General features: G+C 40.9%; 1 protein-coding gene across 3 annotated transcripts in view; it reads left to right on the plus strand.

The window, feature by feature from the left end:
* Window positions 1-15775, plus strand: part of MACROD2 (mono-ADP ribosylhydrolase 2) — a 1951733-nt gene that overhangs the window by 1791326 nt on the left and 144632 nt on the right. For 2 of the 3 annotated variants that reach the window (XM_082428619.1, XM_082428621.1), the window contains exon 10: window positions 9910-9954. The exons of the other annotated variant lie outside the window; for it this stretch is intronic. In XM_082428619.1, coding sequence (XP_082284745.1) covers window positions 9910-9954 — 45 coding nt within the window. The remainder of the gene's footprint in view (window positions 1-9909; window positions 9955-15775) is intronic. 3 annotated transcript variants of the gene reach the window in all.

The raw sequence follows: 15775 nt of genomic DNA on the forward strand, positions 1-15775 counted from the left end.
ATTTAGTAACGTATTGTTTAGCCTCCATGTGTTTGTGTTTTTTACGTTTTTTTCCCTGTAATTCATTTCTAATCTCATAGCGTTGTGGTCAGAAAAGATGCTTGATATGATTTCAATTTTCTTAAATTTACTGAGGCTTGATTTGTGACCCAAGATGTGATCTATCCTGGAGAATGTTCCGTGCGCACTTGAGAAGAAAGTGTAATCTGCTGTTTTTGGATGGAATGTCCTATATATGTCAATTAAATCTATCTGGTCTATTGTGTCATTTAAAGCTTCTGTTTCCTTATTTATTTTCATTTTGGATGATCTGTCCATTGGTGTAAGTGAAGTGTTAAAGTCCCCCACTATGATTGTGTTACTGTCGATTTCCTCTTTTATGGCTGTTAGCAGTTGCCTTATGTATTGAGGTGCTCCTATGTTGGGTGCATATATATTTATAATTGTTATATCTTCTTCTTGGATTGATCCCTTGATCATTATGTAGTGTCCTTCCTTGTCTCTTGTAACATTCGTTATTTTAAAGTCTATTTTATCTGATATGAGTATAGCTACTCCAGCTTTCTTTTGATTTCCATTTGCATGGAATATCTTTTTCCATCCCCTCACTTTCAGTCTGTATGTGTCCCTAGGTCTAAAGTGGGTCTCTTGTAGACAGCATATATATGGGTCTTGTTTTTGTATCCATTCAGCCAGTCTATGTCGTTTGGTTGGGGCATTTAATCCATTCACGTTTAAGGTAATTATCGATATGTATGTTCCTATGACCATTTTCTTAATTGTTTTGGGTTTGTTTTTGTAGGTCCTTTTCTTCTCTTGTGTTTCCCACTTAGAGAAGTTCCTTTAGCATTTGTTGTAGAGCTGGTTTGGTGGTGCTGAATTCTCTTAGCTTTTACTTGTCTCTAAAGCTTTTGATTTCTCCATCAAATCTAAATGAGATCGTTGCCGGGTAGAGTAATCTTGGTTGTAGGTTCTTCCCTTTCATCACTTTAAGTATATCATGCCACTCCCTTCTGGCTTGCAGAGTTTCTGCTGAGAAATCAGCTGTTAACCTTATGGGAGTTCCCTTGTATGTTATTTGTCGTTTTTCCCTTGCTGCTTTCAATAATTTTTCTTTGTCTTTAATTTTTGCCACTTTGATTACTATGTGTCTCGGCGTGTTTCTCCTTGGGTTTATCCTGTATGGGACTCTCTGCGCTTCCTGGACTTGGGTGGCTATTTCCTTTCCCATGTTAGGGAAGTTTTCGACTATAATCTCTTCAAATATTTTCTCTGGTCCTTTCTCTCTCTCTTCTCCTTCTGGGACCCCTATAATGCGAATGTTGTTGCGTTTAATGTTGTCCCAGAGGTCTCTTAGGCTGTCTTCATTTCTTTTCATTCTTTTTTCTTTAGTCTGTTCCGCAGCAGTGAATTCCACCATTCTGTCTTCCAGGTCACTTATCCGTTCTTCTGCCTCAGTTATTCTGCTACTGATTCCTTCTAGTGTAGTTTTTATTTCAGTTATTGTATTGTTCATGTCTGTTTGTTTGTTCTTTAATTCTTCTAGGTCTTTGTTAATCATTTCTTGCATCTTCTCGATCTTTGCCTCCATTCTTATTCCGAGGTCCTGGATCATCTTCACTATCATTATTCTGAATTCTTTTTCTGGAAGGTTGCCTATCTCCACTTCATTTAGTTGTTTTTCTGGGGTTTTTTCTTGTTCCTTCATCTGGTACATAGCCCTCTGCCTTTTCATCTTGTCTATCTTTCTGTAACTGTGGTTTTTGGTCCACAGGCTGCAGGATTGTAGTTTTTCTTGCTTCTGCTCTCTGCCCTCTGGTGGTTGAGGCTATCTAAGAGGCTTGATGGGAGGCTCTGGTGGTGGGTAGAGGTGACTGTTGCTGTGCTTCCTTTTCATATTCTTTTCCATTATAATTTACTATAGGATGTTGAGTATAGTTCCCTGTGCTATACAGTAGGACCTTGTTGCTTATCCATCCTATATATACTAGTTTGCATCTGCTAATCCCAAATTCCCAATCCATCCCTCACTGACACCCCTCCCCTTTGGCAACCACAAGTCTGTTCTCGATGCCTGTGAGTCTGTTTCTGTTTCATAGATAAGTTCATTTGTGTCATATGTCAGAATCCACATATAACTGATATCATATGGTATTTGTCTTTCTCTGTCTGGCATACTTCACTTAGTATGATAATCTCTAAAACCATCATGTTGCTATAAATGGTATTATTTTCATTCTTTTTTATGGCTGAGTAGTATTCCATTGTGTATATGTACCACATCTTCTTTATCCATTCATCTGTTGATGGACATTCAGGTTGTTTCCATGTCTTGGCTATTGTAAATAGTGCTGTTGTGATCATTGAGGTGCATGTATCTTTTCAAATTCTAATTTTGTCTGGATATATGCCCAGGAGTGGGATCTCGGCCATGGGTCTTTGAAAAGTTGTCTGTCTCCTTCACTTGCTATTCACTCTGTAGTCTACAGCAGTCATGCAATTCTCTCTACCCTGCTACCGCCACCATCCTTGTGGAGGTTATCAGAACCTCTTCAATGGGTGGAGTGTGGTTATGGAAACCAGTGCATATTTGATCACATGATGCCACATGGCCTTTTGCAACCTTTATCTTACTTGCCTGGGCAGCCTTTATCCTGTTGACCATTCTGTCCTCCAATTCTCTTCCTGCCAGCCCTCTCTGATATCCTCACTGCACAGGGCCATCTCTAGCCAGGAGTCCCTCAGCATCTCCCCCTCAACACATCTAAAACTAAATCCAAAGTCTCCCCCCTCACCCCATCTTCCCTCTCCTGAACCCCATATCTCAGTAATTGGTACCATCATGTACCTAGTTGGCCAAGCCAGGAACAGCAGAACCATGCAGTTTTCTAAGCAATGCCTTTTATTTATTCATATATTTATAAAGTAATGAGATTTGAGTGTTCCTCTAGACCAAGGACCAGCTTGGGGTGGGGGGAAGGGGAGAAAAAACAATTTTGGCTTTTTAAAAACTTTCTCCTGACCCTCTCAATGACGTTGCATAAAGTGGAGTTAGCAATTTGTTAGGTCCAGAGGGTCCTAGTTTTCAACGTAATGGCAAGATGCTCACTTTGAGGAATTCCTCTTTATCAGTCATTCATTGCTTGGAATTTCTGCTTTGTCAAGTTTTTCAAGAAGCCATGAGGATTCCCATATCCTCCTTACTACATGGAAATCCTAAAAAGCCTGGAGCACTTTATTTTTGCTAATAATATTTCTTTTCTCTGCAAATACAAATTGCTCCTAGAAGCCTTGGATAATGAATTATTTAAAAGATAAGGGATACAGAAGAAGCCTGTGGTATGAAAATCAAGCATTAAGAGAGAGGACTTGGATGCACATGAAATAAAAGCCAGAAGAAGTTCATCTCAATTGTTCTGCTTGACAGACTTGCCCATACGTGTGGGTGTCCCTGAAATTTTGAGGAGGATATTGTATGATCTATTTCAAGTAACTGTCGGTTTTTTGTCCCCCCTTGGGAGTGGAGAGGCTGCCTTAATAGCCCATGAGGGTAACTTTTTCCTTTGTAACACACTCCTTTTTCCATGCAACCCACAGGCCTCTTTAAAGCTAGAGCTAGTCTCCATCCATGTACATGTCCCTCAGCCAATCTAAGGGTCCTGGCCGTGGACCATGATAACTGAGCCCTCCAGCTACGTGCTAGCTGGGTGATTTCAAGCACATATATCTTATAAAGAGAATAACTGTTTCTTACTCTCAACAACCATGTGGTGTGGGCATCCCTTCCCAGCATCAGTATTGGTTAGACATCCAAGTTATCTCAGCTTGGATATAAAACGAGACAGCTACTGTTTTTCAATGATTCTCCTCTCCAGCGCACAAATAGTACTTTTTAAGATCAGCTTACATGAACATCACCTGCAGGGCTGATTAAAACAGAGTGCTTGATCCCTCCCCCAGAATTTCTGATTCAATAGATCTTTAGTGGGACCCAAGGATTTGCATTTCTAACAAGTTATCAGATGATAATGATACTGCTGGTCCAGAGACCACACTTTAGACTGAAGTTCTGTGGGGTTTTGTAGTCTGTTTGTTTGTTTTTTATTCTTTTTACTTCCCCCAAAGACTGCATTAATGATGGGAACTCTAGGCAAGTACAGGAGTAAGGCACGTCCCAAGCCATTGCAAAACCCATGGTATACTTTGTTTTTCAAAGAAGTGTGGGACTATTTGTTACTGAGAAATGAGCTGCTTCTCTGAAGACAGATATCTTTAAGACAACAGTCTTTCATAGTAACTCTGCCTCCCATAAAAGATGAAGTAGATTGACGTTAAAGTAGGTTACATGCTTCCTTATGAAGGAGTTTCTGAAGTGTATAAAGCTAAGTGTTACTGAAAGCTGGTTATTCATGGGAAACTAGTTGTTTTTCAAAGTTGTTTTTGACCAAAATAAGAACTTTAGTCATATTTGTACTTTTTGTGCAGAATTCAATAGGATAATCTGACAGAGAATGATGTACGGAATAAAAATTGTATCCATTCTGAAACTGACATCAAAGAGGCCCCTTAAGATGAAATGGAACCTTAGTCTCTGGGTGGTCTCTGCTGAGGAAGGGAAGGGGATTTTCTGGAATTGGCATTTCTGAACACACAGAACGATAACAGCTGATGGATTGCTCTCTATTTTGAAATGGTATCACTCTGGCTGAGAACCTTTTTTTTTTTTTTTTGGCTGTGTTGGGTCTTCCTTGCTGCATGCGAGCTTTCTCCAGTTGCAGGGAGCAGGGGCTTCTCTTCCTTGTGGTGCACAGGCTTCTTATTGAGGTGGCTTCTCTTGTTGCAGGGCACGGGCTCTAGGCGTGCGGGCTTCAGTAGTTGTGGCTTGCGGGCTCTAGAGCTCAGGCTAAGTAGTTGGGGTGCGTGGGTTTAGTTGCTCCTGCGCATGTGGGATCTTCCTACCCCAGGGCTCGAACCAATGTCCCCTGCATTAGCAGGCAGATTCTTAACCACTGCGCCACCAGGGAAGTCCCTGGCTGAGAGCCTTTTATTTTTGTCCTCTAATGAAGAAGTATGATGTTTGAAGAACTGTTAAAAAGGGCAGGTCTCTGCCTGTGCTGCATCCATCTCTTAACTGCTTCCCAATTTTGAGTGGCATGACTCCCCATTTCCATAGGCTACCATCTTCTTTTATACATTGTCTTTTGGTTCCTGCTTTTGTTCGAAAAAAAATTCTTGCTAGCAATATGTTGCATAAATATGGCTCAGGTGAGCACATTATATAGAATAATGTTGAACTAAAGTGGATTTCATTAATAAGTAATGGCACTTTAGGTACTTTGTGGACCAAAGTACTCTTGCTTGATTTTAACACAAATACCAAAATATTAAGGCATTTTTTTTTAGTTAATTTCTCTCATGAAAACATGTTATTGCTCAAAAGGTGGTATGTCATTCCTCTGCTTAAAGTTGCTTAGTTCTCAGGATGAATTTAAAATGCTTCAACCTGGTATACTAATCAAGATTCTTCATAGAAACAGAACCAATAATATGTATATGGAAAGAGATATATTATAAGGAATTGGCTCCCACAGTTATGGAGGCTGACAAGTCCCCAGATCTGCAGTTGACAGGTGGAAACCCAGGAGAGCAGGTGGTCTAGTTCCAGTAGGAGTTTGAAGGCCTAAGAACCAGGAGGGCCAAGGGTATAGTTTCAGTCCAAATGCCAACAGTCTTGAGACCCAGAAAGAGCCCATGTTCCACTTTGAGTTAAAAGGCACAAAACATTCAGTGTCCCAGCACAAAGATAGTCTGGCAGAAGGAGTCCCCTCTTACCTGTGGGAGGGTCAGCCTTAACAGATCGGATGAGATACAACCATATTAGGGAGAACAATCTGCTTTACTCAGTCTATGGATTCAGATGTTAATTTCATCCAGAAACATCCTCCCGGACACTCCCAGAATAGTGTTTGGCAAATGTCTGGGCACTCCATGGTCCAGTCATGTTGATACATAAAATTAACCATCATATTCAGCACGGAGCATGGAAGATCCTTTGATAGCTAGAACAGATCACTTTAACCATAGTTCCTCCTATAACTCCTCCCTTCAGCCATTCAGAGCTAGTTTTATTTCCGTAAAAGCATCTTGGCTATTCATATCCAGGTGTTTTTAGCTGCTTTTCCCTCTGCTTGAGCGCGATTACCCTTGTCTTAGTTTGAATACCCATACCCCACCCCGGAAGCAGACTTGAAACACAAATTCAAGTGGAAATCATTTATTTGAGAGAAAATATCAGGAAACAGCAGCAGGGGAGTGGAGAAGCAAGGCAGGGAAGGGAAGGAAGGCAATAATGTTAAGTTTTAAGCCCATTACCACTAGACCACTGGGACTCAATCCTATGGTTGGGATTGGGGAGATTCTAGGAGACAGTGTAGAACATGCCACCTTCTCAGTAAGGGAGCTGGAGGCCTTATATGCAAATCCTGTCAGTCATTTTGTGAAAGGCTGCCCTGGGGGGGGGCATGGTAATTCCATGACACAGCAATTCAGAGAAAGCCCTCAGGCAAAGATACCCAGGGGCTGGTGGCTGGAGGTCAGGCTGGCAAAGCACTGAAGTGTGAAGGAACAAGGGGTGTAGGCAGGGCACCCAGACCTACTGGGAACCTACTGCAGCTTTCACTTGCCCCTAGCTAACTCCAGCTCACCCTTTGGACTCAGCTTAAGCCTCACTTCTTCTGGAAACCATCCATAGACCTTCTCTCTGACTTAGCTGCCTCTTGTCTGTTTCCCAATAGAACTTCTGCTTACCTGCATCAGAGAATCTGTTACTTCTTCCTCTGATTGTTGTCTTACTTTTCTATGCCACCCACTTCATTGTGAGCTCTTTGAGGGAAGGGAGTGTCACCTTGTATCTCCAGGGCCTTGCATAGTTCTGGCACATGGTGTTGGCCAATAAATGGTTAAGTAGTAAAAGTAGTAATCATAATGACATGATAACAGTAACAGCCAGTATTTATTGATTGTTCCTTCTGTGTAAGCACTTTACATGTATTACCAGCTCTAGAAGAATGGTAATTTTATTAACCCTATTTTCCAGATGAGGAAGCTGAGGAGTAGGTTTACATAATTTGCCCAAGTTTGCCCAGCTATACATAGTTTGGCCTGGAGGTGAACCCAAGCAGTCTGAATATAGGTCCTGGATTTATTCTTAACTTCTGTATGAATAAATGAGTGAGTGAGTGAATGAGTGAAATGAGTGAATGAATGAATGAATAATAACACCAAGTCTGATCCTTCAACACCTTGGGAGCATTCTGGGGATGATACTATCAGTACAGTCTATAAAGTTCAAATATCAGCTCTGATGTCACATTTCTGAGAACCCTTCCCAGTAGCCTTGACTGGAGGCATCTGTCCCTCCTCTGGTACCTTTTGTAATGGCACTGACTATTCCCTACCATATGTTCAAATTTCTCTGTGTGTCTTAGTTTCCTTACTATTGATAAGTTTCTAGATAAGTTTCTACTTAAGTGTCTGATTCATCTTTGTATTTTCTGTTTCCCCAAACACCAAGCCTTGCACCTACTAAGCTACCAATGAGGGTTTGTTAGAAGGACAGATGGACACCTGGGGGACAATCAGAGAGATCTTTGACGTTTCCTTTATTTTCCCCTAGAAACTGTACAGACTCTTTTCCATCCCACTCTGAGATTCCAGAGAGTCTGTTGTCATAGAGATGGTTCTAGATATTTTAGTCAGTTCTGGAAAATAAAATTCTGTTTAAATATATTAAGTTCAGAAAAGAATCTGTGAAGAGTTTACTTTGTAGCATTTAGATAATCATTTGGTTAGAAAATCACATTTCTAAGAAATAGCTATTCTTCCTCCTAAAATTATATTCATAGAAAGAATGAAAGAAAGAAATTATGCAGAAGATCACTGTTTCTAACAGTCTGAACGGAAGAAAATTTACTTCTTTAAAATTTATCTGTGACCATCAAGAATTACCCTTGTAACACCTCAAATTAAAGGCATTTTCCATTCCTACTAGTATATCTCTAATTGTCATTAATAATTAATACTTAGAAGAGTGCCATATTGAATAAATTTGGCTAGGAAGTTGCAAATCTTTATTGAGTCCTTATTGTTTACAGGCTATCTTCTAGATACATGCTGTCCTAATATGTAAGAGATACTTAGAAATATAAACATAAGAATTCTCCAATTTGACTAATAAAAAATCAGAGAAAAGTAAAAAACAAAGCAAAACAAAAAACGTCAGAAATGTAATTCAGCAGAAATTTCTTTATTGATTCTACTGTGTAACAAATTGCATTAGGTGCCAGGGAATACAAAGGAACATAAGACATAAGCTTTATCTTTGAAGAATTTTTGACCTAGAAATGGGTCTATGGAAGACAGGTAGGTTAACAAGTAACAAGACTGTGGGATTTGATGGTAATAATAACTATTATTTAGCACTTAATGATGTTTCAGTAGCTGTCCTAGTGCTTTATGTGGTATTATCTAATTTAATCCTTATAATACCTCTCTGTGGGAGGCACTTTATTATCCCACTTTACAGCTGATGAACCTGAAAGTCAGGAATATTAGGTAATTTCTCCAAGATCAGATACCTAGTAAATGAGTGGGTATAGGGGCCAGTATGCAGATCTAAGCCTAAAGGTCCTTAAAGTCCTACTCAGAAGGCAGTAAAAATAAGGTACCAAAGGGGACACTATTCATTCACACTTGGGTGGAGCAGATGTTATGGTGCCTCAGCTTGGCCTGGAAGGATGAGTGTGAGCAGAGGTGGAGAAAAGCATTGCTTCCAGGACTGAGGCAAGTATGGGAAGCTAAAGGAAACCTTAAAAAATTGGGAAAAAGGTCAAGTGTTGTCATGTGTGTAGGTGGCAGCATGAGTGGAACAGTGGTAGTGAAGCTGAGAAAGGTGTTTGGAACCAGATCTTGTTGGCCTTGAGTGTTACCCCAAAGAATCTAGACTTTTCTCATTAGACAGAGAAGAGTCACTGAATGGTTGTGAACAAGATCAGAATTGTATTTCAAGATTGATTTGGCAGCTATGTGTAAAAGGAATTGGTGTCAGAAGTGGGAAGAAGAAAAGGGCAGTTGGGAAACCACAAAACAGGGAAGGTGAATGGCATTGAGAGCTGGAATTTGGGTTGTAATAATGTGAGCATAGAAGAAGAAACATGGAAATAGGACAGGATTTGGCACCTCCTAGATGTGAGGAACACTTAAGGAGAAGAGATGATAACACATATTAGTTCAGAAAAGCAAATATGTCATTCAGCAGGCAGAGGAAGCACACATCTGTGTCCAGTTAAAGGGACCTACAATGGGAGATGAGATGAGGGGAGTTAAATGGGGATGGAGCAACTGGTGGGAGCACGTGAAAGCACATGGTTAAAGGTGTGGATTTGCATGTGTAGCAAACAAGCACTTTTCCTGGTGCAGTGCAGGGGTTGGACATTCTGTCAGCCTACAGCCAAATAGTGATGCCTGCATTTTCTCAGACACTTGAGGTGAGCATACATACCTTTAATAAATGCAGAAAATGTGGCATTTAAAATCTGTGATTTTAATATTTTTAAGAATTAAAATGACCAAAGTGACCATATATAACTTTGATAAGTAAAACAAATTATTTCATATATAGTTTATTATAAATATGTAATAACTTTTAAAGGAAACGTAAACCCTAGGTGTTAAATTGTGCTCTAATGTGTACACTTTCTTTTTAATTTAGCATGATAATATAAGACAGTAGAAAAGCATAATTTAACACTCTCTTTTCTACTGTTTTCTTCAATTTTTTATTAGTCAAATTGGAGAATTCTGGTGTTTCTAGCTTTCATATGAGTTTTTCTTTGTTTTATTTTTTAATAGATGATAATAATGAAGAAGAAGACATTGACATGAAGGAAGATTCAGGTATTAAATTTATAATTTTATTCTTACAGGATAGGCAAGGATCATTTTGTTGTTTATGTACACCTCATATTTTCCAAAGAAAGACAAAATAATGTTAATAAAATAGAAATGTACACTCAAGGTTATAAAATAAGGAAATGTTATTATAAAATAACAGCTAATACAGTTATGATATTTAAATATTAAACTTGAATTTGAGCTTCCTGACAGGTAAAAATGGAACATGATGTTGTAGTTAATAGAGGTATATAACAAATCACCCCCAAAACTTAGTGTCTAAAACACCCACTTATATGCTGAAATATTCTGTGGGTCAGGAATTCAGACCAAACACAGCAGGGGTGATTTGATAATACTACTCCACAAAATCTGAGGCCTCAACAGGAAGACTTAGCAGCTGGGGGTTAGAATCATCTGAAGATTTGTTCACTCATATGTCTGGCTGATGATTGACAGGGCTGTTAGCTGAGACCTAAATTGGGGCAGTTTTCTGAAGCACCTGTACATGGCCTCCTCCTGTGACCTGGGCTTCCTCCCAGCGGCCAGCTTCCTTTTGTTTTTTCTAGAGAGAGTGAGCAAGCCAGACGCATATCCCTTTTAAGACTCATCCTCAAGAATCCCATATAATTACTTCCACCAAACTCTTTTCTTTGGAGTGGTTATTCACAAGCCCACCCAGGCTCAGAGGAGGAGAGAATAGACTCAGTTTCCTGATGGGGAGCAGTGAGGTTCTACACAGCAGGTAGGACCTGAAAAATGGCTGAGGCCATCTTTGGAAAATGCATTCTCTACATATGATGTATTGCTCTCATTATCAGAAAGTGAGATACATGCCTACTCCTCAAAAACAACCAGTGTTTGGTGAGAGAAATCTAGTGGTTAACAGCATTGGCTCTGGCCTGAGTTCAATATGAACTTGATAATGAATTCATGAAGCAATAGGCCTGGATTCAATCCTAGCTCTTCCACTGAATGACTTTGAATTAGAGTTTTCTGTATAAGCCTCAGTTTACACTTCTGGGGGCAATAATTCTTACCGTACATTCTTGTTTGGGGGACTAAATGAGATATCATACCTGAAATGTTCCTTGGACCATAGTAAACGCTCAGTGGATGATTGCTTTTTTCACTCAGTATATCGGACAGATATTAGAAGGCATAGGGCTCCGTTCTCTGGGGTGAGAGCCCCATGTTTCTCATTTCGGCAATCACACTGCTCTAGACATGAAATGGAGCCAGTTTTCAAAACTGAAATAGATATCTTAGAGGCCCTAATTTTGTGTGACCTCCTGTTGCTGCCAGAACTCCTTACAAATCACTGACAACCTGGGTCTGAGCAACTCCACGAACAGGGAGCTCTTTAAACTGTGAGGCAGACAGTCTCGTTGGGCAAGGTTTGGTTAAGATCGTCCTTTTCCTTGTGAAGTTACATCTCTCCCTCACCTGACCTCCCACTGTCTTCATGAAGGAATAACATCAGTTCCTTGCCTTCATAACAGTTCACTGGAACAGTGATTGTAGCTTCTATCCACTCTTGTTCCTGTGGTCTCCCCAGGACCATGGACTCAGAGGGCATCAGGAGCAGGAAAGGAAGAGGTAGAAGAGGGACTATACAGCAGCTCTGGGTTCCCTACCTGTATCCCCTTGGCTCTCACTGTTGTTGTATAATAGCAACAGCTTTCTAAGGAAAGTTCTTGTGACTTTCAGCTGAGTGCTTGTCTCTGTTCATGAAAGAAAACTCAAAGTACCAGGGAGTTCATTTCTCTGAAGCAGACCTCAGCCAAGGTTGGCCAAGAGTTGGTTGATCCAACCAACCTCTTGCAGGACACATCTGAGGCATGTCCTAGACCAGTGCTACCCAGTAGAAATACAACAGGAGCCTCAAATGTGAGCCTGATATATAATTTCAGATTTTCTAGTAGTCACATTGAAAAGGGTAAAAAGAAAGCCAGTGAAATTAACTTAATATTTCATGTAACGTAATATGTCAAAAATATGATCATTTCAACATATAATCAATATAAAAATTATATTCGTCAGATATTTTACATGCTTTATTTTTCCATACTAAGTTTTTGAAATTTGTGTGTATTTCACACTCACATTCCAAATCAGACTATTCACATTTCAGGTATCATTGGCAAAATGTAGTATTGGACAGCGGGATTCTATGCCATCGCCCAGAGGCTCCCAGCAGTATTGAGCCCTGATTGTCCACAGCAGAACTTTCTCATTAACACACTAACTGGTTGTCCTCCCTTTCCAGTCTTACTTCCCTACTGCCCTCTGGTGCTTCCTGGGGTAATCTCTCAAATTAAGTACTTGCACTCAAACCTTTCTCTCAGTGTCTTCTTCTGAGAAAATTCAACATAAGACAAGGACTCTGTTTGCCTTTTGTAAAACATAAAGCCCAAGGCAAAATTTCAATTAAAATATCAATTCCTATACTTAGGTAGGATATCTTATTATTTAAAAGAACCATAGGTTGAAAAAAAGACTTTAAGCGGTCACCCTATCTTAGATTCCATGAATTTAATATTAATGCTTGCATTTCATGTGTATGAATGTATCCTGCTCATGTGAGGTATCACTGGAATACCTTTCAGTCATGGGGAGCACTGCCCTTTCAGCCAGACAGTTTAAGGAGCTTATCTTGCTAAGGATCATTTGCCTAAAGTGACATAAGTACACATTTCTAGGCAAAGGGAGTTGACTTCTTAATGAGATGCAGCTAGCTATCCGAACCACTGAGTGAGTTCAAGGAAATCGTTATTAATGCTAATGCAGAGCCCACAAGGTTGGAGTCAGCATTTGAGGTTTGGGGGCCTTAAGTGGGTCATTATTTCTGATTTTAGTCCCACCAAGTGTCCTGGGGGTTTTGTCTCCAGCAGCTAGATTCAGCTGTTCATGTCACACTGAATGGCCCAAGGATACTAAGTCACTCAGGCAGAATGGGCTTGGGAAGCTTCTCTCCATTCCCAATACCTGAGTGCTGAGATCATGGGGGACTGTGTGCAAAATGGGTCCATGGAGGGCCAGCTGGCCTTGCTGAATATTGGCGAGCAGGCTGGCTTCCGTTCAGTCTCACTCTCAGGTGTGCTGGTCTCTGAGAAGTGTATGATTGAGCCTCCTAAGACCATTAACTGCTGGCCTTCCCTCTGCCCTGCATCACCTCTTCTTCTCCTACAAGTAGAAATGCTGGAAGAATTTGTAGGAATACAGCTGACACTAGTGAAGGGCTGCTTGGGTGAATCAACCAGCCAGCAAATGCTAGTGAATGATAGTGGATAATAATTTGGATATCAAAAACCAGTGAGGTGCTGGGAAACGTACTCTCTGGGTGGGGGGGAGCCCCAATTTGAAGAGTTTTCAGATTTCTTGGGTATAAATATGCCTACCATGGTATTGTTCGAGCAGCCAAACGTGAGTCCAATGAATGTAGGAATGGAGGAGAGAGAGATCCAACCAGCTGGGGCAGTCTGGCTCAGATCAGCCCCAGCACACTTCTGCCGGGCCAGGTTTTGAGTGTGTACCTTGTGCCCATCATTCAACATACATGAACTCACTTAAGATACGCACCAGCTCTAAGAGACGGGGACTGTTATTATCCAAGGCTTAGGGGGGATTAGTTCCTTGCTTACATAATAGAGACAGAATCCCAGTATCTAGGTCTAACCCGAAAGCTCACATTGTTAACCCTCGTGCTCCTGTCTCTAGACTCTAGTAGTAAGAAGAAGCAAGAGCATATCAAATGGTATCAGATAAGGTCATCCTAAGGAGAGGCTCTGCCCCCATGGGAAGTGGTAGAAGCCGACTGACTTAAATGCCTAGGATCCTTTTTAAGTCCTTTAATTACTTAAGCCGAGCATAGTAAATGTTACCCTATGTCCTTTCATTTCCAAGACCATGCACTCTTGAAATGGACCCCAACCTGAGCCCCAGGGACAGAAAATCAGCAGCCACCTATGGCAGTCCAGCCACCTAAGAGCCAGGAGCACAGTTGAGCTCCTCAGGGAGCAAAGACATGCTCATAGCAACACCCCAGCGTTCCAGCCTCTGCCAGAAATAGAGGCAACAGAGACAGTATGATACAGTGTCAAGGAGAAGCATGGGGTGCTATTGAGGAATGTTCCTCTAGCTTCCCCCGGGTCAAGCGGGAGAGTAGAAACATGGGCACAGAGGCCATTTGTAGCAGTGACTTTCATTTAAGTGTCTCCATGGGTGTTATGAAATGATACTATACTAGGTCATAGACGACTGCTCATAATTAACATGTTTCCGTGCCCACTGACCACCCCAGGAGTGCCCTACAACTTCTTCAGAAAGGAAGCACTAGTACTTTTGGGGTATGTAAATAGCTCAAAATGTGGGCAAATAGATGTCTTTTTAAACCTCACCCATTCCCTAAGAATTCCCATTCAGGTGGGGAACCAAGAATTCAGAATTTAATTCTCAAAAACTCACTTTCAGGAAATGCTGGTTTGGAGTTGGACTCCCAGCAATGGAAACTCTCCTCTTGGTCCCGGTTGTAGATGATGCATTTCAGGGCATGGGAGGGTTAGAGTCTTCTCCCAGAGATATTGCAAGTGTTACTCTGCTCATTTTATGAATCCCTTTGAATCCAGCATCTGTGCTCAGTGAGCTGTTCCAAGCATCTCATTTCTGTTTTTGCTGAACCCATTCCGAAGGGTCAATATCCATCTCACACCTGGTGACAGAAAGCTGAGGGAGTTGCTAATGTAGTCGCTGGCAACATTTTTCACCCAGGTCGTGGTAATGACCTGGGATGTGACTGCCTTGCAACCACAGAAAGCCTAACCCTCGTGCCCAAAAACCTTTGTAGTCCATAATGCCAAAGTTTTTAATAGCACATCTATCAAATGCATTTGTTTTGTTCTGTTCTTTTTATAATAAATGGGAAAAGAAAAATGAGTCGCCATAACTCTGTAGTGTAGTTATAAAATCCTGGAGTAGGTAACAGCTGCTAAAAGGGTGAGAATTACGCACAAGCCCCATTATATCTTGGCTTTAAAGAAAGGCCTGGGTGAAGGGGATATAAAACAGAATTTGAAATGAAATTCTCAAGACACTGCTAGACACCAGTGACACAAGAGAGATTACGGAAGACAAATGCCCTTTCTCATCGAGCTTATATTCTCAGAGTAGGGGGTGTTTGAGAAGGGAGACATACATTAAAGAAATAAACAAGGGGACAAGATAATTTCAGATACACCAGGTGATGTGTTCGCGAGAGATTTTCCTTGCAAGGACCCTTCAGATTAAATAGTCAGGGAAGGCCTTTCTTGGGATCTGAATTTGATCTGAGATTAAAAGATGGGAAGGAGGTAGATGTATGAGTATATGTGTCAGGGGAAAGGAAGAGCAGCAGGTGTAAAGTTCCTGAGGCAGGAACCAGCCTAGAACTGACTGAAGAAATGATTGAAGGGAGTTAATAAATCTGAAGCCAAAGAGCAAGTGGGAGATGAGGCTAGTGTGGTAGGTGGAGCCCAAGTGACATGTTGTCCTGGGCCATGGAATTGGATTTGGATCTTATTCTAAGAGCAATGGTTTTTAAACAAGCAAGCAAGCGATGTGATCTGGTTTATGTTTAAAAGATAACTCTGGCTACTACATGGAGAATAGATTGTAGGGAGATTAGAAAGCTAGAAGTTAGAATTCAGGTTGTTGTAGTAACCCAGGTAAGAGATGCTGCTGGTTTAGACTAGGACGCTGATTGCCAAGAATGAGCACAGTAGAGGAATATGGGATCTATTTTGGTGCAGAGCTAATAGGACTTATTATGATGGGATTGCTTTACTGG

The sequence above is a fragment of the Balaenoptera physalus genome (genome assembly GCF_965194825.1).
Source record: "Balaenoptera physalus genome assembly, chromosome: 16".
Classification (NCBI taxonomy): domain Eukaryota; kingdom Metazoa; phylum Chordata; class Mammalia; order Artiodactyla; family Balaenopteridae; genus Balaenoptera; species Balaenoptera physalus.